The sequence below is a fragment of the Gymnodraco acuticeps genome, unplaced genomic scaffold, assembly GCF_902827175.1.
Source record: "Gymnodraco acuticeps unplaced genomic scaffold, fGymAcu1.1, whole genome shotgun sequence".
Classification (NCBI taxonomy): domain Eukaryota; kingdom Metazoa; phylum Chordata; class Actinopteri; order Perciformes; family Bathydraconidae; genus Gymnodraco; species Gymnodraco acuticeps.
The window spans coordinates 759497-781397 of record NW_022992222.1 but is presented as its reverse complement, the minus strand read 5'-3'; the positions used below and the strand labels follow the sequence as shown (position 1 = coordinate 781397).

Genomic DNA, 21901 nt, shown 5'->3' with positions numbered 1-21901 from the left:
CTACTGGTAATGACGCTCATGGAAGCACGGCATTCGTTTGTATCGGCTGCCCTTAAAGGCAATGTGAGCGTCCATTCTCATTGGATAACGGAGAATTGTACACCCGGAAGTAAGTATTCCTCTTACTGTCGATTGATTTTACAGTGATATCTGCACTACTCATCGACTAAAAAACACCAGATTATCCTTGTTAATTACACAACATTGATTGGTTTAAATTGTGTGCAATGCTTTTGTATTTTTCCCCTTCGATTTCGGAGAAACAAATATGTTTTCGTAGTAAAGGATAGCAGAAGACACTACACTACCCAGAATCCCCAGCTATCGTTTGGACTACACCATGTGCTCTGTTTGACAAACCCCGTGATAGTCCTCAAGCTCTGTGATTGGAGAGTGTGCTCCGAGGGTTACGCTGAGCCTCGAACAGCACTTGAAATGGGATGGAACCACGCAGACTGTCCAAAACTGGATTTGAACGGGTCCACCGCGTCCCCCCCTCCCCCACCCCGTCCCCAGAACTACACATGCTGGCTATTCTGTTTCGCAACATGTTCTTTATATGGCACGTCTCTACTGGGAGTTGTAGTTTTAAAAGACGTTTTCGTATTTCCCATAATAAGAAGTTGCCAGTATTAAACTGTGTACATCCCTGGAGGTTTAGGGGATAGGAAACACTCAATTTTAAAACATATAATTAATAAATGGGTGAAAATTGCTTGTGCCCATAATGGGCAGCATTAATATATATATACACACATGCCAGCTAAGGTCAGAAGAGCTTTATTTAACAGCTGGTCTTATGTTTGTGACCCCTGTTGTTAATTGATAACATTACATTAATTGATAAGCCTGAAACATGCACTTGTCAAGGTTCAGAGGCACATTTTGCAAATATGGCAGTAGCCATCGATCAGCTTAAGATAAGATATACTGTATTGATCCCAAGTTGGAACATTTGCGTTACATCAGCATGTGTAACAGTTAAATATGCAGTGGTGTTTATTTGTAAATCATTTAGTATAATCACACAAATTCTGTGTTTTATATTTAACAATTCTGTGTTCTTTATTTATTGATTGTTCAATACCTGACAAGGCCGGAGATGAAATATCTACATACATCTTATAAGAGTATAATACATTATGTATAATATCAGTTAAAATAAGTGCTTCAACATAGTTAACATTGCTGGAGGTGCGACCCAAGTTTTTCATTCAATACATAACTACACCATAGTTGTGTAGGCCTATATGATATGTCAATAAACCTTAGAAAATCTTGAAATCTTGAAAGGGATGTGCAAAATAGTCATTATATACAGTCTTTAATTAACTATTAGTAGAGAATAACGAGTAATTAATATACTTTATAGGGATCCTATTCATATCTAATAATAAAAATAATGACATTCAATAACCTGCTTTAACCACTAGGTGTCCCTTTATATCAGATGTGCACCTTTATGGTGTAAATTAAATACAACCTATCTACCAATTGGATCAAATATAAAAGTCAGCCGAATTAATGTTGATACTGCAAGGAGACGTATTGTGTGAAAAGAAATGTAAGATGTTGTTTAATGGCTGATATATTTATGATCCACGTCACGTTTTCAGTTCCTCATGTTTGTCTAGAAGTCTTCTCATCAGGGCTATATAAATACAGAACTACGGCAGATATGTAATATTTAATGCAGCCGAACCGTGTATTACAATGCCGTTATGTGATGACTTCCAAAGAGAAAAGCAAGCACACTCGGAATAAAGTTTTTTTTTTTTTTTTTTTTAATGTTTTCGGTCTGTTTCCGGTATTTGTTAATGACGATGTGCTGTGAGATGTGAGACTGGAATTGCACAAGGGAAAATAACGTAGGCTATCTTTAGATGCGGATTTTGTACGTTTGCGCTGTGGACCAACACTATACATTGACGGGGAAGGGGGTAGCAATAAAGATAACACCATTAAACAGTTACACAACATAACAGAAATAATATCGATAGCAGCGTCCCTAGCAACCACCTTGGTAACAATGAAAACTTCCTGAAGTAATCTTCGTAATAACTAGCAAACTAAAGATCATGTACATCCACTGCACACATAATCTGAAATAACAACTCATATTTCTCGCATCAAATGACATCAAAACGCATTTTAATGGCCAAACTAACTTTAAAATAGGCATTTTCCACCGAGAATAAAACAAAGTTCGGCCATGTTTTTTTTTCTGCAGGGAGAAATTTGAAGATCACGTGACATAGACGCCAGCCATTGGAATGAATGGCGTAACCCTCGGAGCACACTCTCCAATCACAGAGCTTGAGGACTATCACCGGGTTTGTCAAACAGAGCACATGGTGTAGTCCAAACGATAGCTGGGGATTCTGGGTAGTGTAGTGTCTTCTGCCAACCTTTACTCCGAAAAAATATTTGTTTCTCCGAATCGAAGGGGAAAAATACAAAAGCATTGCACACAATTTAAACCAATCAATGTTGTGTAATTAACAAGGATAATCTGGTGTTTTTTAGTCGGTGAGTAGTGCAGATATCACTGTAAAATCAATCGACAGTAAGGGGAATGCTTACTTTTGGGTGTACAATTCTCCGTTATCCAATGAGAATGGACGCTCACATTGCCTTTAAGGGCAGCCGACACAAACGAATGCCGTGCTTCCATGAGCGTCATTACCAGTAGAAATACATTGCTTTTAAAATCATGCTGTGCAACACGAAAAAAAGGGGAAAATCGTGTTGGTGAACACGAATCAATAGATTAAAAATCGTGTTGGTGAACACAAAATGCCATGAGACTGGGTTGTGAGATAGCAGTTGGTATTCAGATGTGTACTGTGCACCCACTCACACTGGAAAATGGTACTGGAACACATCGTCTACTATGCGTTCACCTTAAGATGATGTTTTTGATGAATTTATACATCCGCCACAGATATAATCTCAACCCATTTGCCCTCACAGTACATTTCAATCAGATAACATGAATTCATCAGCTGAATGTGATGTGAGTAATACTGCTGTTCTAGGCTGAAGCAGATCACACCGTTCCAGGCTTATTGGCTCACAGCCTCTTTATTTAAAGAGGTGACATTTTCCAGGAGATATTTGCACATCAATTTGTGTTTTATGTCCTTTCCTGAGTGGCAACGGCACTGCTACGGCAGCGCTGGAAGATCATCCATCCCCGCTTCACTCACTATCCAGATGGCAAGTTCTTAATCTAGGCCAGGTATCCATTTCCCACAGCCACATGTGAAACAGCCACTTTTATCACCTATCAATCAGACCTGCGGATATGCTGAAACTAAGAAAAAGCCGTCTTTCCCAAAAGTGATCGCAGTGAGTGATCAGCATGATGGATCCTTAAGCATTATGACGCATCCCTGTAATATTTCAGTCGGAAAACATACTGTGAACACATTATGCAGAGGACCAGCCAGCCATGGCCTTTATCCTTCACTTCCCTTGGCTTGAGTGTGATGTATAGTTTGGCAAGTATTACGTGTGTTTGATGATGCATCCATTGCCCTTCAGGTGTTGGACCTGGTTTTATCTTTTATCTTATCCAGCTTCAGTAAATTGGTATATTGTGTTATTATTAAGGAGTTCATCCTTCCTAAAGCAGCGTTCAGTTATTATGCTCCACCTGGAACAAACTCCCAGAAACCTGCAGGTCCGCTGCAACTCTGACTACTTTTAAATCCAGGCTGAAGACTTTTCTTTTTGCTGCTGCTTTTAATTGATATATTCATATCTTAAACTGCACTGTAACTTTTATTATCTTTGCTTTTTATCTTTGCTTTTGAATGAGTGTTTCTAGATATCATTTTATAATATATTTCTTAATGCTCTTAATGTCTTTCATTTTTGTGTTGAAAGGTTCTATATAAATAAACTGTCCTTGCCTTCAGTCTGTGTACTGTGCCGTCACGTCTTTTACCTTTCCTTCTTTCTTTCTTGTGATGTTTCTTTAACCCAGTGGTTCTCAAACTTTTTCTGTCAGGCCCCCCCAACACAAGTCAGGCTCAGTGGCGGCGCCAGAGATTTATTTTGGGGGTGCTGTGGGGTAGCTTGACGTTTCATAGAGGGTGCTCAAACATTTAGGGTTTCCCATTAATGTACCGGGCGCTACAGTGGAATTTTCTACTGCAACAATCCCCACGCAAATACACAGTGTACCCGCGACTGTTACAATGAAGGCTCGATAATCAGCTCACGGCATATAGGTGTAAGCAGGGGTGAAGTGCTATTTTTATAGGTGGTGTGTGGACCTCACATAGGGGGGTCCGGGGGTAAGCTCCCCCGGGAAGATTTTTTTTTAAATATTGAAGTTAAATACATGTGGTTCATCTGGTGAACTTTGAGAGCAAAATGAAGAGATCTATGGATACCTCTCTCAACACCCATATGAAACAGAACTTTAAACAGATTTACTTTTTCTTTATGGATATTTTACAAATCACCCTTTTAAACGTTATTCTTTTTTTACTGTCATATTTCATACCTGTTTTTCATTTATTCTCTTGTTTTTTTTTAACTATAATGATCATATAAACGTGTGCCTCGGAAATAATTGTTTACATTAATGGTGACCAAAACATTTGAGACCCACTGAGATAACACTGAGAGAGTCCTTTAGCTCACTGAGGCTCTCAGTCTGACAGGAGAGGACTCTCCTCCACTTTGTTGTTGAAAAAACTCCTTATATCCGTTAGCGTAGCTCCCTAGCACCAGAAGCTAACAACAACGATCTCCGGTACCGGTGCGCTCTCTCTCTCTCTCTCTCTCTCTCTCTCTCTCTCTCTCTCTCTCTCTCTCTCTCTCTCTCTCTCTCTCTCTCTCTCTCTCTCTCTCGCTCTCTCTCTCTCTCTCCTCTCCCGCTCGCACACACAAAATGGCTCGTTCCACACACACAGAGCCAAGCTTTAATGAAACACAGAGACCCAGACGTAATAGCACTGTACTGCATCATATTATTTTCGAATCAATAATTTTTCAAATTATGATTTAAAAAAAAAATTAAAAACCATTTTTCCTCCTGGTCTCTCGCGCCCCCCCTGGCATGCCTCTGCGCCCCCCACTTTGAGAACCACTGCTTTAACCCAACATCACACTGTGAATGTGTCCCCTCGGTAGCTTGTCTTTGACCTCACAGGATTGTCAATACAACGCTCCTCACCAGGGTTAGATTTTGTCATTGAAAAATGAATGTGTTTTTTCAAACTGTGTCATAAACGTACCAAAAGCGCTTTATTGATTTACAATGGAATTTCCAGTTGTTTTTTTCTTCCAATTATGTGCCAATAGCTTGGTTGGTTGGTTGTTGCGTCCGTGTTTTCTGTTGCGGTGGCTTGTGTGAAACAACGAGGGATTAGTGAAATGTATTTGTTTCTCTAATTATCACCTGCACTTGTGGATGTTGAGAAACATGTACCGTAGACACAGCATGGACCAGTAATTACAGACGCTCTACATTCCCCCGTGAATTGACAGTGATTACTTAGTAGGGCTAATTAAAAGCAGTCAATGTTGTCTGTACAGGTTTACCTTAATATTTTGATTCTAGATACTGTAAAAGCTGTTAATGCATGTTAACAGATTAGGAATCCAAGAGATGTTTTGAAAACACTTGTAAAAAGTACATGTCTATTATGCATTGTTAACATACATGTAAGACACTGTATAATTAGATTTATAAAACGGACAAGTCAAATCAAGCAATCTGATTGGTTCTTAGCCGTGATATAATGAGTGTATATCACGGGTAGAATTGTAGTTACTTTTCACAACAAGTCAGTATCCCTTCGCGTCTGAGAAAAGCTACAACCGTTACAACTGTTACATTACGTCCATTACGAAACTAACTAGCTAACAAAACTTAAGATGGAAACATGTAAGGGATAATGTGCAGCAAGGACTTATTGACCGTTGTTAAGGACGCTCACATCTGCAGAAAGAAGTCCGGTCGATTTAACTGTATACAGTTGGGTTGAAAAGCCGTTGGCTGGAAGAGAAATACTCCGCGTCGGGCCGAACCACGCCCTTTAGCTGTGATATAATGAGCATATACCACGGCCTGTCATGAGCTATTGCTTAAGTATAATCACTAAGTATTCATAATGCTTTATTACAATAATCATTACATATTTAAAGTGTTTTATCATGACATATAAGGTAAGGTATCATCCTGTAATACATACGTACTAATAATTCCTGGTCTCTTACTGATATATTTTTGTTCAAAAGTGTATTATAAATATAACAGTAGTTATACATTATTATCCATATAAGTGATTGATATATCACTATAAGACACTTTAAGGAGCTATGATTATTTTAAAGGGGACATATCGCACGTTGATACTTAACTGTATTAACCCTCTGTTCGTTTAAGATCCTGTCCTAGACAATCTTCCTTGATTAGCAAAAAGTAGTGCATCCTTGAAAAGGGATATTTGGATGACGGATAGTCAATTCTATTCTACATCCAAATGAGACATAGGAAGGGTAGCTAAATCTGAAGGGCTTGTCGACCCTTGTTTTTTTGACAGAGACGGACCACACAAAACTGAATAGGTTGCCTTATTTCACAATGATTGGTTGATTGGCACTTGATTCCAAAATGTACGTGCACAAGCACTGAAAAATATATTTTTTTATGATGTGTCCACTTAATATAAAGTGGGAAAAAAAAAATTCTAATTTCATCTACAATGGAATTGAGTGACCAGCAATTATGAAGAATAATGACACTTGACCTTATCAGTCATTATAAAATGCATTATCATGTTTTAGGATTATTATTATTATAATAAGGTATATAATGTACTTTTATTAACAGATACTTTTGTATCATAGGTAAGTTTATAATGCATTATGCAAAGTGTTGTTGATATTTTCTTGCATGTGAGAAAACATTCCACAAACAGTACATTTTCTATGATATAAAGCAGCAGTATCCCGTAGGGAATAATACTGACTGTGACGGTGATACGTCTGAAGTGTGGATATTTTTCTCTCAGAGCTTTTGCAATCTCATGATATTTTAGGATTGTGGCTGGGTGGAAATGAGTTCCCCCCCTCCTGTTGCTGGCCTCTGGTGGGCTTCAGGCAGCTTACGGCGCCCTGCTAATGAACAGTGACAGCCACGCCGGCTGCTGCCCTGCCCTCTGGTTCACGCTGCTCTGTGGTGGACCTGCTGAGTCCTCCTGCAGCAGCATACCAATGCTGTGTTTTCCTGCTCTGTCTGTTCCAAAGCCCTGCCGTAGCGCGTTTCCCCATGCTCAGAATAACAATGCAGCCTTATCAGCAACTTTGCTGAAGATATCAAAAGTTGCTTAACTTGTTGTGTAAACACAACACATCTAAGGGTCTTACTTGCAGAGTGACAGTGTTGTGTAGAAAGCAATCAAACACATTGCGGTCATTCGTGTGCTGAATGAGATCCATCAAATCTGCAAGTAAACTATCTGTATCAAAGCCACAAAGCAGTGGAGACTAAGACGAGGATTACAGGGCTAAGGAATGAGCTATTGATTTTCTAGCTGGCAGATTTTTGGTAAGCAGTGTTGAGTTTTGTTTAAGCCTCGAGTACAAAATTACAAGATTTCTCTACTCAGAGCAAGCCACAATAGAGACGAGGCAACAATCTCCAGTTCTGAAAAATGCTAATGCGGAAGTGCCTGAAACTTGCATTCTTTCTCATGGCCAGGATTTTTTCTTTGGGGCGGGGTCTCCTCTGGTTGAGAAAAGATGTCCAATTGCATAGAAGTCTATGAGAAAACTACCAAATATCTCTTTTGATATATTACCCTTAGTAATCATTTTCAAAATAAGTAGGATGCTCCGATCGCCAATTTCGGGGCCGATCGCCGGAATCAGAAGGCTTGTTTGAGACAAGCGAGACCTGCGCAGACCTGCGCAGTTGCGATCAACGTCTTGCTAGTGCGTTGCATGATGGTTAGTAATTTTGTCCGACTTGCTCTGGAGGCTCGCCTACATGAGACGTTGAAATCTCGCGGGACAAAGACAGCCTTGAGAGCGAGGCGCGGCGAGGCGAGGCGCGGCGAGGAGGCGCAGTTCCTCTCCACGGGCTGCGGAAGCTAAATGCTTGATGGGAAACGACTCACTGGTATCTCGAGCTGAGCGCTCATTGTTCCACAATGTTTATCATCATGAAATTAATATCTATATATTTTATACTATACTTGCACTGCTTACCGTTTTCATACTTTATATATCTTAGCATATTCATACACACTGTTCATACTGCTCACAGGCTGCTGTGTATATCTAGTGCAGTGTTTCTCAAACTTTTTCATTCCAAGGACCACTTAACCAATAAAAAAAACACTCGCAGACCACCTAACTCCACAAATATCAAAAAACACATCGTTTTTCTAGAACAGATTAGAAATCACCTGAAAATGGTACAAACAAGTGGCAGCATGTGTGATGAAGGTGTTGCGCTAAGCTATATCATGCAATTGAAAGTGAAACTTAACCTTGCTCCATTGCGGAGATATTCCAGTGAGAGTGCGGAAAACTGAAATGAATTTATTTATTTCAAATGTGAAATGTTACCAATATACTCACGGACCACTAGGGGGCGCTCACGGACCACACTTTGAGAAGCACTGTATCATACCCCTCATTGTTTATTCATCATTCATTCTATATTTTATTCTGTAGATTGTGTACATTACTTTTCACTTTACTGCTTGTTGCACCTGGTTAGAAGCTAAACTGCATTTCGTTGTCTCAGTACCTGTAATATGTGCAATAACAATAAAGTTGAATCTTATCTTGAGCAGGAACAAATGTATTTACTTAGTACATATCTGACATTAACGATTAAACACATGTGTGCATTCTTTATAAATGCAAACCGAGTCAAGCCGCCAAAAAACCGAGAGAAGAAGAAGAAGAAGAAGAAGAAGAAGAAGAAGAAGAAGAAGAAGAAGAAGAAGAAGAAGAAGAAGAAGAAGAAGAAGAAGAAGAAGAAGAAGAAGAAGAAGAAGAAGAAGAAGAAGAAGAAGAAGAAGAAGAAGAAGAAGCCCGACTTCAGGCGAGCTTTTTGAGACCTCCCCCGGCTGCGATCGACTATTCTCGTCTACTTTCGAGGCGAGCCGCAACCATAGACTGTATATATAAAGGCCGCAACCATGGATGTATAATAAGAACTGGATACAGCGTGGGAGGCGGGGCCTCATTCATTCCTATGAGAGTTGCTCATTAGCGCATGATGATAAAATGGCCCAACTTTTGAGAGAGTGAAACGTCACAGATTACCCAGCATGCCTGAGAAGTACCCGTATGTGCGCCCATAGCGCATGCGCAACTTTAACCAAAATGTTCGTTCATATCAAGCACGTCAATTTGCGTACACGTAACAGCATGGTAATGAATTGTTGTTAGCGGCAGTTAGCAGCTAGCGGCTAGCTAGTAATGATGCTAATGTACACATCAATCGTTATGTAGGCTACTTATATTACGTTGTAACAAGATCTAGTGATATCCAAGCAACAGAGCTTCATTTAGCATGACATAATTATTGCACTGTATATATATACACACACAGTGCAATAAGCTTCTTAGTGCAATAAGGAGCTACAGGGACGTTAATCTAACGTAATATTAACTTTATTTAATACAACATTTACGGTAGGCTACAAGATTTAATCATACAGCCCATGTAGTATACTATTTTACAAATGATGAATTACAGCAAACATGTGCAATATATCCATTATTACAGCTCCGTGGACTGGCAGCGATATGGGTCCGTTGTTATTGTGCATCCATGGGTAAAGATAAACGTATGTAGTGCTGAACACGTAACATGAAGGTGCCGGGCGGCGCGGTCCCGTGGGTTAGATGCTTGTTCATAATGCAGAGGGAAATAACTCTCAGAATAACGTTATTAGCACATTTTTACAACTTGAGGAACAAATGTTTTTAATAAGGGCTATACAAGTGTTCATACTGGGTAGTTTATTTAGTTAAAAAAAAAATTATCCAACGAGTTACAGACCACTCTTTCCCCATGTAAGTCAATGGGGAAAAGTGTTTCCGGGCCTGGCAACCTGTGCAGTACCGCCGTTTGGCCACCACGAATATTTTCATCTGAGTCCGGCGCACTTCCTGGGGGCTTGGCCGCAACCCATGGAACGCGTTACGCGTCTCAAACAAGCCTAGTATCGGCCGATACCGATCGCCGATCCGATCGAGTGGGCCTAAATGGAAGATTTAAACATCACTTTAAATCTTCCATTTAAAGTGATGTTTAAAACTCAGTTAATGGGGCTCATTCACTGGAGCTTCCACAAACAACAATCAACTTAATTATTACATTCAAATGATGTACATTATTCAAGTGTACATTCACTTTGGATAATAACACGGGAGAAATGAGCGGAAGCGCTCTCTTTTCCTCTCTCCCCCCCCCCCCCCCCCCCCCCCTCTCCCCCCTCCTGACAGCCTGTCAGTATTTCATGCAGCTCACTGATCCAGTAATGAGTGACCCGACAGTGAAGAATAAATATATTTATAATAACTAGTTTAGCTTGTTCCAGAGGTAGATAAAATAGCTAAGTGTGTTAGGTCTAACTCTTGTGTGTTTCGCTCCGCTTACCGGTCCGTCACAGCGGGCGGAGCTGCAGGATTTCTGCTTCACACACACGTTGCATACCGCTATTTTACTGTCTTTTCGGACACCTTAAAATAATGCCAGACCGGTGAAGCCATTTTGACGAGCTTGTTTTGCTGCCGCACACAGAGAAAAGTGTCATGTATTTTACGTCATGGATCGGCTCTCGCGATCAGCATGTTTAGAGAGCACCGATCGATCGGTAGAGAGTGAGTATCGGCCGATCTCGATCGGAGCATCCCTAAAAATAAGTGTATGATCTCAATTACTGGTTTTGAGTACTTTTCAATACAACAAGGTGTTGTTTTTGGAATGATGATGAGTAAAATAAACAGTAGAGCAGCATTTGTTTTAGGATAGGGTAATCTTATGACAGGTTGCAACCACACTCAAACCCTCAAAGTGTGTTATTATACCATTGTCAAAAACAAATGGTTGATTTGATGGTGACTACTTCCTATATAAAGTCTATGAGAGAAACCAACAGCTGAAGAAGTTTAGTAAAAACTGGCCACCTTTACTTTTAAATCAAGCACATACAAAAACAAAAATGTGTGTTTTCTCTAATTCAAAGCCGGTTTTGTCGGACCAAGTGGTACCGCCAGTTGCTTTCCGAACCTTTCAGCTGTTGAGGGAGCCCCCAGCCATATTGTCATAAACGCTGAGCCTTCAGCCTAAAGGGACAGGGGAGCAGGGGAGGAGAGGAGGGAGTGTTTTTGTGGTGAAATGATTACAGAGATAAAGATGAAAAGTGTTGCGTCCGTCCCCTGACAAACCAGAATGACGGCGTGGATAGGAGGCATCATTTGTTTTGACCAAGGAGGCACATGACACTATGTGGACAACTCATTGTCTCATCCCAATTAGGACACGTTGGATTTTTGCTTCATATTCATCTCATGTTAGTCTTTTCCAAGGTTTGGAAACACCACCTGTTCATCAATGGGTTTGTTGGTGTTATCTGGAGCTGCAGCTTTTTATTAGAGGACTGTGTGTGGCTTAGAGCAAAATAAATTATAAAACCTTCAATTATCCTTTGCGGCTGTTGCCTTCCAGGACAGGCCTATGGAGAATATCACGCTGCCACAGTGTAAACAAACTATGCTTTCCTGCTGCTCTATAGGACGAGCTTGTGTACAACTAGAACACTTTTATTTCCCCATACCGTTTAAAATGTAAATAGGCCCCGAAACCATGTAATCTGCCTCTGAACATTCTATTATAATTGAATAACAGAAACAGAGCTAAATATGTGGGTCACACAAGTACTCTCAATGCATTGTTTGCCTGCCCAAAGTATCTACACTGAGCACTCTGAAAGTGTTCAATGAAATGACTAGGAAAGGCCGTCATTAGTGTTGATAGACTACAGCATTGTGGCGGTAGGGCTGAAACAGCAGTGATTCCTATTGTTTTACAGTTGACTATGCTGCAAAGCCTCTTTGGGTGGTGTACACTATATTCAGCTTTGTTCTTAAAGTTATAAATCATAGGACTAGCAGAATAGCAGTTGGTCAAGTTCTGAACCACTGCCCTTTCCTGATGTCAGAGCATTGCGAGCTGGCAGCCTTATCAGATCCATATACCGCACTAAACCTTATCTGACTTTCAGAATGATCTCACATCTTCTGCTTTCATAGCAACTAACAAGGGTCATGTAGCAACGGAGCCACAGAGGGCTTTCGCTGCAGAATATAACATCAAAGAAACAACATGCTGGACAAACTCTTCAAAGAACATTGGCTCGCTTTGGAAACAAAGAAAGGTCGTGTGAAGTCTCAGGCACATTTATAGCAGCTGAACTGAACATATCCGGCTTCCTAAAATAACAAGGTGAAACCTTTACCATGGAGGGAAAAAAATACATTTCGCATTCAAGCAGTCTTATAAAAATGATTTACAACAAATTAGAATTCTCAATCGCGTTTAAGGGAAAGGTATTCTCTCAGATTAAAGTGATAGTTAAAACACAAATGGGTGATGTTTTAAATTTAAACTACACTAAAAAATAAGTATTTGTTACATAACTTAAGCTACCTATGTAAATTAAGTCACATGATTTACCGTATGTAGTGCCTCTACTGTGACATGTCTCCATGCTTTAATGTTCCAAAAGCTCTTTATTTTTCTCATACTGCCTGTGCTGCAGCACCTCTTTTCACCCTCTGTCTGAAACCAAAGCCCAGTCTGCTCTGATTGGTTAGCTGGCAGGCTCTGTTGTGATTGGTCAACCGCTTAGAGATGTTCCGCCCCTTAGCCTATCGTACAATGTGATGGAGAGCTAGCCCTAGAGTTTTGTATAGTAATGTCACTATGTTACATAAGTAAACAATGGAGGCGTTTCAGGGTGTGGGAGGAACTTTGGGATTGTAGCCCTTGAGGACCATTTACATGCACAGAAACCTATATAGCACATTACAGGAAAGGGAAAACCTTTAAAAAGCATAAAAGGGCCTTTTTAATAGTAGACCAGGTTGTCACATTGTATGCACACAAGTTAAAAGGGTACAGTATGCACTGTCGTATCTTTGTTAGCCAATAACAATTTGGATTGAAGGTTCTGTATTCTGTCTTGTAGGTGGTTGTAATTCTCTTGTTGGACATTGATTTTGTCATTTTAGTCCTTTCTCAAGTACTGGAACAAGTATTTTGTTATGTTCAGCTGACAGGGTTGCATTGATTGTCCCTGTAGCTCTACAGTCCCTGATCAGATGTGGCCGTAGATCTTTTAACAGCATTCAGTGCAATCTTTTAAACCACTGATTGCAGTGCATGGACCCAATCAAAGAAAATAATGCATCTGTTCAGCAATTTTCCCGGGCAACCATGGGAACTCCTGCTTCTCGACCTTAAAATAAGGATATGTCTTTTTCCCCACCCCACAACAGTCATTATAGTGGCTAAGTGATTGTCCCCTACTTAAAAAAAAAAGCTGGTTTGCCTGGCAGACAACTCTTTTAGAATAGTTTGAGGAGGGGAGCTACCAGAAAGCTTATACATTCTGTCCTGGGAAGGCTATGAGGTTGGAGGCCTAAAGATTCTCTGCAAAACACCCTGCCTGAACCATCTACCCTATGGTGGGATGGAGACAGGTAGAGATGGAGTCGCATGTTATGTATTCCACTCCCTCTGTATAGCCATCGGTGGTGCAAATGAAAGCGTGACCCCTGTTGGTTGTTCCACATGTTCTGTGCCACTGAGAGGTCTACAGCCACTGTGCTTATACTGTGTCCTGTAGTGTTTGCTGCACATGAAGGGAATAAAGCACAACCAATCAATAAATTAATTGTATTTCTCTTCCAGCCAATGGTGAGTTCCCACCAACCAGCTCCACCATGCTGCCTTTCCTACGGACCAACAAGACTACCCCCCCGTCCATTCGAAGCCCTTTGAGCTTCCCCACCACAGATTGTAAGTGTGACCACGGTTCAACTGAGTGAGTGAGTAATGCTCGGATGGATTTATGGAGAATATTCTCCACACGCATATTTTTCTCCTTTTGTCTTTTCTACATTCTCTTTCAATCACACACGTGTGCTTGCTTGCATTAATGATTCATAATTACTTTACATGTGACGATCATGGCACCCCACACACAGGCTGCAAAGTAAGTGTGCCCCCTACTGGTCTGCACCATATCTGAATGAAAGCTGCAGAGATCTCCTTGGCATTAAATGGAGCAGGACGGGCAGTTTTGAAGTATAAAATCCTCCATTTTGTCTCCTGAGAATGTCAATGCAGCCACTTACACAGACTTGACATTTTCCACCTTGCACACTCCCACTTCCCTGCTTCAAAAGGGTAGACACAAGCACAGATTCCATTTCTATATTTTCAGTCATGAGTTGGAGATACTTTCAAATCAAACTTGCTCCAAGACATTTTTCTTCGGTTGTAGCTTTGAAGTGCAAGAGGTTCCCCAGACTTTAGGACTGGACTTTCAGATATCAGCCACTACCACTTTAGTCACTATATGTTTGCCATCCTTTTCCTATAAGCATTATGTGACAGCCATTCACAGCAGTTATGCAATCGTTGAATAAATATCAACTTTAACTCAGTTTCAATGACTTCAAAGACATGTTTTCCAGTCCAAATAGATGATTGGTCTGGACCAGGGGTGCCCAACGCGATCGACCGGTTTAGATGTGTCTAAAAATAGAACAACAATATTCTGTTTTATCGTTAATGTCATATAACATAATCTTCCTGTGCCAGAATAATGCACTTTACGCATCAACGCTTTGTGATTGGCCGGCGTGACCCCATGTGTCGGGGCGTGGCTGCTGGGCAGTGGGCACTAGTTAGCTGACGTTGTCCATGTCAACAGGAGTGACAGTCCGCACACACACAAGACCGCAATTACGGCAGAAGCAAAAAAAGCCCAAAATATATAATTTTCACTCCGAGTGGAGGATGATTATTTTTGTATTTATTCCAATTCAAAGTCCATCTGTCTCATCTGCAATGCGAGCGTGGCTTTATCGAAGAAGGGTCATTTAGGAGCGGCATTTCAAAACAGTGCACAAACGCTACGAGACGGAATTCCATCCTAATTCTGCCCTATGCTCCAAAAGGGGAGGGGCCTGAAAGGACAGCTAAATGCACAGCAGTCCATTTCCACCAGGCCCAACAACAAGAGCAAGGCTGCTACCAGAGCATCTTATCGTGTCAGTCACGTTCTTGCGAAACACATGAAGTCTTTCAAAGACGGCGAAGTTGTGAAAGAAGCATTCCTGGAGGCTGCCGACGCGCTTTTGGGGGACAGTAAAAATAACAGAAGCATTTCAACAGGTTTTTGATATTTAAAAACTCAAGTTAGATACCGTTATTAATCAGCTGTAAGTTTTAGTTTGTTTGAACTTATTCATTATAATTATTGTACAAAATGGTATAAGATCACTGCCGAATGCAAGGAAGTGGCAGAAATGTATGACCCAGAGCTGTGGCCAGCTGGCACCTATGTCCGACGCTATTATGAGCCAAGACGGCCTGCTAGTGGGGTGCTTGTGGGGGATAGCACTACTACAAACAATGTGGTCGCTACTGTACAACACGGGAATTCTGCATCTGCTGATGTAAATGACGATAGTACATAAACAATAGGATGCGGGTGGTGTCATATAACACACGTGGCCTACGTGTGGGGCACAGTGCTGGTGATAAAGCGAGGCGGCTGGTTGTTGATAAACTGTTGGAGGAATGTGATATTCTGTGCTTACAAGAGACATGGTTACCTAAGCAAGATTTGGAAAGGCTGAATACACTACATGCTAATTTTCATGGAGTTGGAGAATCAACGACTGATCTCTGTGATAAAATTGCCCATGGCAGGATACCTGGTGGAGTGGCGATTCTCTGGAACAGTAAATATGATCCTTTGGTTACAGTGGTAAGATTGGACGTCGACTGGGCCATTGGTATAGAGATCAAGTATGAAAATAGGTCATTTATTATCGTAAATATTTACACACCTTATGAATCATATGAAAATGAAGATGAATATCGCAATAGAATGGCATTTGTTAACGCATACATTAAGGATAATGCCACAACCTGTGTGTATGTAGTGGGGGACTTGAATGCTGACATTTCGGATGATAAATCTCTGTTTGGCAAATGTTTACTGCATTTTTGTAACGATAATAATCTCATACTGTCAAGTAAATCTCTTTTACCTGAGAAAAGCTTTACATATATTAGTGAAGCATGGCTAGATCACTGTATATGCACAGCTGATGCACATGCTTCTCTGGACAACATTGACATTTGTTATGAGTTGGCCACTACAGATCACATTCCTTTTGTATTGACCCTAAATGTTGAAAATATTCCGGTGCTATCTGTTGATGACAATAACACATACACAGGGAGGCTGGATTGGTCAAAGTTAAGTGAGAAGGATATTAATCACTATACCTCACTCTCTGACAAATCATTAGACTTGGTTGTAATTCCTAGAGAAGCAATGCTGTGCAGTGACACCAACTGTAAAAATGCGCAGCATGGTAGTGATCTATGTTCTACATATGATCTTATTATTGGTGTGTTAAATGCCTCAAGTAAGGGTTTTTACAACAGTAAGAAAAAGGAGCATAGTATAAAACCTGGATGGAATGAACATGTGTCTGAGCTACACTCTGCTGCTAGAGATGCTTTTAAATTCTGGGCCGAATCAGGAAGGCCGAGACAGGGGTCTTTGTTTGAACATAAACAGTCCACTAATGCCAAATATAAGTATGCTGTCCGCTACATTAAAAAAAAAGAGGACACAATGAGGGCTGACTCACTTGCCAGAAAGCTGCGCAACAATAGTTGCTCTGATTTCTGGAAAGAGGTCAAAGTCATAAACAGCTGTAAGACTCCCTTACCGTCTTCCATTGAAGGAGTGTGTGGGTCAGGCAGCATCGCAGAACTGTGGCGACAACACTATTATGAGTTGTTCAACTGTGTTAAGAGTGATGCATTTGTGGTTGAAAAGGTTGACTCCACTGAAAATGTTACAGTTAGATCAGAGGAAGTCTACAACACTATAATGAATCTAGAAAATAACAAAGCTTGTGGCCCGGATCTCATCTCAGCTGAACACTTAAAAACATGCCAGTCTTAGGCTTGCTCCTCTTCTTGCTCTGTGTCTTACTGGTTTCCTTAATCATGGTGTCTTACCAGATTCCATGTTATCTGTGCTACTTGTGCCAGTCATCAAGGATAAAGCTGGGAAGATTAATGGCATTGATAATTACTGACCCATTGCTTTAGCTAGCATTCTCTCCAAAGTGTTGGAGAAAATTCTGTTGGATAGGCTGGAAAGGTATATTACCACAGCTGACAACCAGTTCGGTTTTAAAAGAAAACATGGCAGATATGTGTATTTTTGCTTTAAAAGACATTATAGCAAAATATAGAAGCCATAATTCCACCATGTTTCTGTGTTTTATTGATGCTTCCAAGGCATTTGATAGACTGAATCATTACAAATTATTTGACAAAATGTGCCAGAGAGGGATACCCAAGTACATAATAAGGATCTTAGCCTTTTGGTATCCACATCAGACTATGCAGGTGAAGTGGAGCAATACTGTGTCTGAACATTTTTATGTTGGTAATGGGGTCAAGCAAGATGGGATTTGATCTCCTTTGTTGTTTAATCTGTACATGGATGATCTGTCGAGGAAACTGAACTTGTGTAAAACTGGCTGTGTCATTGGTGCCACTGTTGTCAACCACCTTATGTACGCAGATGATTTAATCATCTTTTCCCCGTGCAGTGCTGGCTTACAACAGCTTCTGAGGACTTGTTCCCAGTATGGCATTGATTTTAATATTAAGTATAACGCCAAGAAGAGTAGCATCATGATTGTACGAAGTAAAGAGGATAAAAAGGCTGTATTTCCTCATTTTATTCTCAGTAGCAACATTCTTCTTGTGTGCAGTGAGATCAAGTACCTTGGTCATTATATTTCTGATGATCTCACAGATGACAAAGACATCCATAGACAACGCTGCAAACTGTATGCCCAGGCAAACATATTAATGCGTAAGTTTCACAAGTGCCCTGTAGATGTCAAGGTATCACTTTTCAAAGCTTTCTGTACACCATGGTACACGGCTCACCTGTGGAGTAACTACAAGGCTAGAAACATGCAAAAACTAAAAGTTGCATACAATGATGCTTTACGGTTGCTGCTGAGGGTACCAAGATGGCACAGTGCCAGCCAGCTGTTTGTTAACTTGGGGGTACCTACCTGTCACGCCCTTTTAAGAAAATGAATGTACAAATTCATGTGTCGCCTAGTAGACTCGGACAATTATGTTATTTCGATTTTAATCAACCCTGTGAAGAGTTCTACCCGGTTCTCTTCCATGATTTGGAGACATTGGCGCAATAGCCTCTACAGACGGTGAGCATGTGTGGCTCGCTGTGATTGGACTGATTTTATGTATTTATCTGTTTGTTTTTATCTGTTTTGTGTTTAGCTTTTTATCTTATTTATTGATGTGTGTTTTGTCTTTTTGTGCGATATGGACCTTGAGTCTGGAATAAAGATTGGAATTATAAGAATGCAAACTTAAATTGATTATAGTCTATTATCAATTCAGGTTAAGAAACTAGTGTTGCTTGCATCCTTTTCCATTTTCTTTTTATATTCTACTAAAATGCAACAAAAAAAGGGTTTGATTCTATTAATTGTGTCTTTTTTATTGCACTTTGGCAGCAGATTCCTATTTAGCTTCAGATCTGAGTTGTCTTATTAGTAAGCCTAATTTATACTTTTGTAGCAACACTATTTTTATATAATGGCAAAGAAAGGGTTCAGAGTCTTTTCTTTTTTTCCTGTGTCATATGTGGCAGCACTGTTCAATGTTTCTTGAAAACATTACCCACTGTAGTATGTGACGTGTGAATAAACTCCAACTCTGTATCAACAACACTGTTGTGTAACTTCAGTTAAATACTTGTATGTGTGTAGATTAGAAAGAGGTAAGATAAAGGATCTGCAGTATTTTATGAAGTATTAATCGTACAAAGATCAGTTTTATACAAGTAGAAGTGTGTATTTACCTGGTAGTAGGCTGTCAGTAATGGCTACCTCTCTATTTGGACTGGTAGATCTCGGCAGACTGGCAACTTTAAAAGTAGCTCTCGGTTCAAAAAAGGTTGGGCACCTCTGGTCTGGACAGTGCTCCCACACTCCAGGAGTGTAATTGCATTCATATATATCTTCTTTTCTCTAGGTGTTATGACATTCATATGCTGTTAGAGCCCAGCAAATCAATGTTTGTAAGGTGCACAGGCTGTTTACTGTTTGAAAATGGTTAGTCATCACACTGTGTTCACATGTTTGTTAAGTTTCCCTTGAATACACAGCCAATATACCTCCTAAGCCTCAATCAATGCGAAGTGGATTGTTAAGCAGGCCCTATTATGCTCATTCTTTAGGTTTCATAAAGTATTGTGTGCCTTTACTGTGACATGTTTACATGCTTTACAAAAACTGCTTTTTAATGTTGTGTAGTGATGCCACTGTGTCGCGGAAGTAAACAAAGGAGTCCAATGGAGGTGTTTCAGGCGGGGGGGTGGAGTGTGTGGGAGAGAAACTTTGGGATTGTAGCCTTTGCAGACCAGTCACACGCACAACAACCTATAGCACACTACAGGAGAGGGGACACACCAAACCTGCACCACAGATTGAGCATTCCTTCTGCTGAACAAGCACTGATAAACACCCCGAGCACACAGTGTCTGACTCAGAGAGGGGGTGATGGTCAGCCACCAATAGTCGACTCACTGTGTTAGGGTCCTAATATGTTTGTGCAGCGACATGTCTGTGAAGTGGGTCACTCTTTAGTCTGGAGCACAGAGCCGCCTGTTTGTCTCGAGGGACAAACGAGGACAGTGAATAATCGGACATTAATGTTTAGCCAGCTGACATGATTTGATAACGTGCATTGAACTGGAGCCACCGACGTGACTCCTTCAGGCTCCTCAGTCTATCAAGGATGTTCTCTTATGTGGAGCAGGAAGGAAGCATTTGAGGAAACATTTCATACGCAGTACAATATTATATAAAAGGTGTTTCATTCTTGTGGAGTTTGCCAGCGGGATCTAGCAGCAGCAGCAACAAAGAGGCTATTTCAATGTGCTTACACAGGTAATACTCTGTATGGTTACAATAGAAGCGTGCGGCCTCGGGGAGAGATGGGACTCTGCGATCACAGCGCTCTCGCCCTTGTGATTATCATACATATTAACTCCGGGGCCAGAAAGAAGTTGAACTGGCAGTTATACATTGGCTGTTTCAAAGACAGCCGGGGGCGGTTTACATTCGCCCGGCGTTTCACGTCCCCCCCTGAAGCTTTGACGTCTGCAGGGCAGGACGCAAGCCTGATGAGGGTTTGGCTCAACAGACCTGTCACTCCAACAAGAATTGCTTTTGTCGAAACGCTCGATGAGTAACCCCACCATAACTCTCCTCTGACTCCCCCCTCCCTCTTTCCTTTCTCTCAGCCACCACATTTGGGCTTCGCACTTTTTCTTCATTCATTTGTTCCCCATTTCCACCATTGATAAGCTGCTGAATACTGCCTGCTAGTTGACTACCGCCCCCAAGACTTCTTGCTCTCAGTCTGTTGTCCCACTTCTTCCTCATTCCTCCTTCTTCCTGACTTCCCCTTCATTCTCCTCTTTCTTCTTATTTCCTTTCCCTCTCATTGATTCACCGCTATTCTGGCAGCTTTCATTTCTCACCACTGCCCTAGTGTGTGGCACCCGCCTCTCACTGCTGACTCATCATTTGCTTTCGGAAGAGAGGGGGGGGGGGGGGGGGTGAAAAACTCAACCTAGATGAGCTGTCTTCCCTTTTTTTTTTGTGATAACCTCGCCTGATGGGAAAAGACCGCTTGGCTAACCTCAAAATGAGCTCCGGGAGTACATTTCTCTGGCCATTCACCGTTTGAGAGTGGGTGTGTGATTGACAAAGATAAGTGTGTTCATGTTATTTTAAGACAATAGTACTTAACAAAAAACGCTTCCATGATGCAACAAAGCATCGTCATATTTACACCTTATGTGCAAAATAATAGCAAGCTGTACAAGTATTAGCTGCTTTGAACAGACATCTGATTTTCATATCAATGTGTTTTACTTCCACAACACAACAAAAGAAAACAACAACAAAAAACTGTTCTCTGGGTAGATGAAAATCAATAGAAATTGAAACAATCTGATTGGCTCGTGAAAGTAACTGACAGCAGATGTTGCTCCTTGATCGCAATGTGAACAAATGTAAATGCTTTTTGGCCGTCACATGCTCGCTAATTAGCTGCAGAGTGGAGAGTCTGCTTCATTCTTTACTCGTTCATAAACACAGGCCCGTGGCAATCAGTGAGCTAGTTGTTGTTACTTTGGATTTTAGAGGGGGAGCATTACTCACTCAGACAGATATGAGACTGATAACGAGCAGTGCCACGCAAAACAGGCTTTTGTAATTAATGGCACTCGGGTGCCTCGTAAGCTTTGTGCTTAGCATTCAGATCCATTCATGGCGTGCCAGCCTTGATCCATCTCTCTAATGGCCGGCCCAAGGAGGACAACTGTCAGTGGATAAGGAGGACACATGCTACGAGAGGAAGCAGCCCACACTGAGCTGCAGTTCTGTGTGTTGGGGGGTTCATAGTGAATTATGAAGCGCTTTAATTGCACTATTTTTAAGTGCTTTACTTTGAGAAAAAGACAGTAGA

The 21901-nt window shown here is 41.0% G+C and overlaps 1 protein-coding gene across 1 annotated transcript in view; it reads left to right on the top strand.

Annotated features, from left to right (window-relative positions):
- alk (ALK receptor tyrosine kinase) overlaps positions 1-21901 on the top strand; it is a 516591-nt gene that overhangs the window by 438913 nt on the left and 55777 nt on the right. Inside the window, 1 exon segment of the mRNA XM_034205980.1 lies at positions 13964-14071. Within this exon segment, the coding sequence (XP_034061871.1) occupies positions 13964-14071 (108 nt within the window).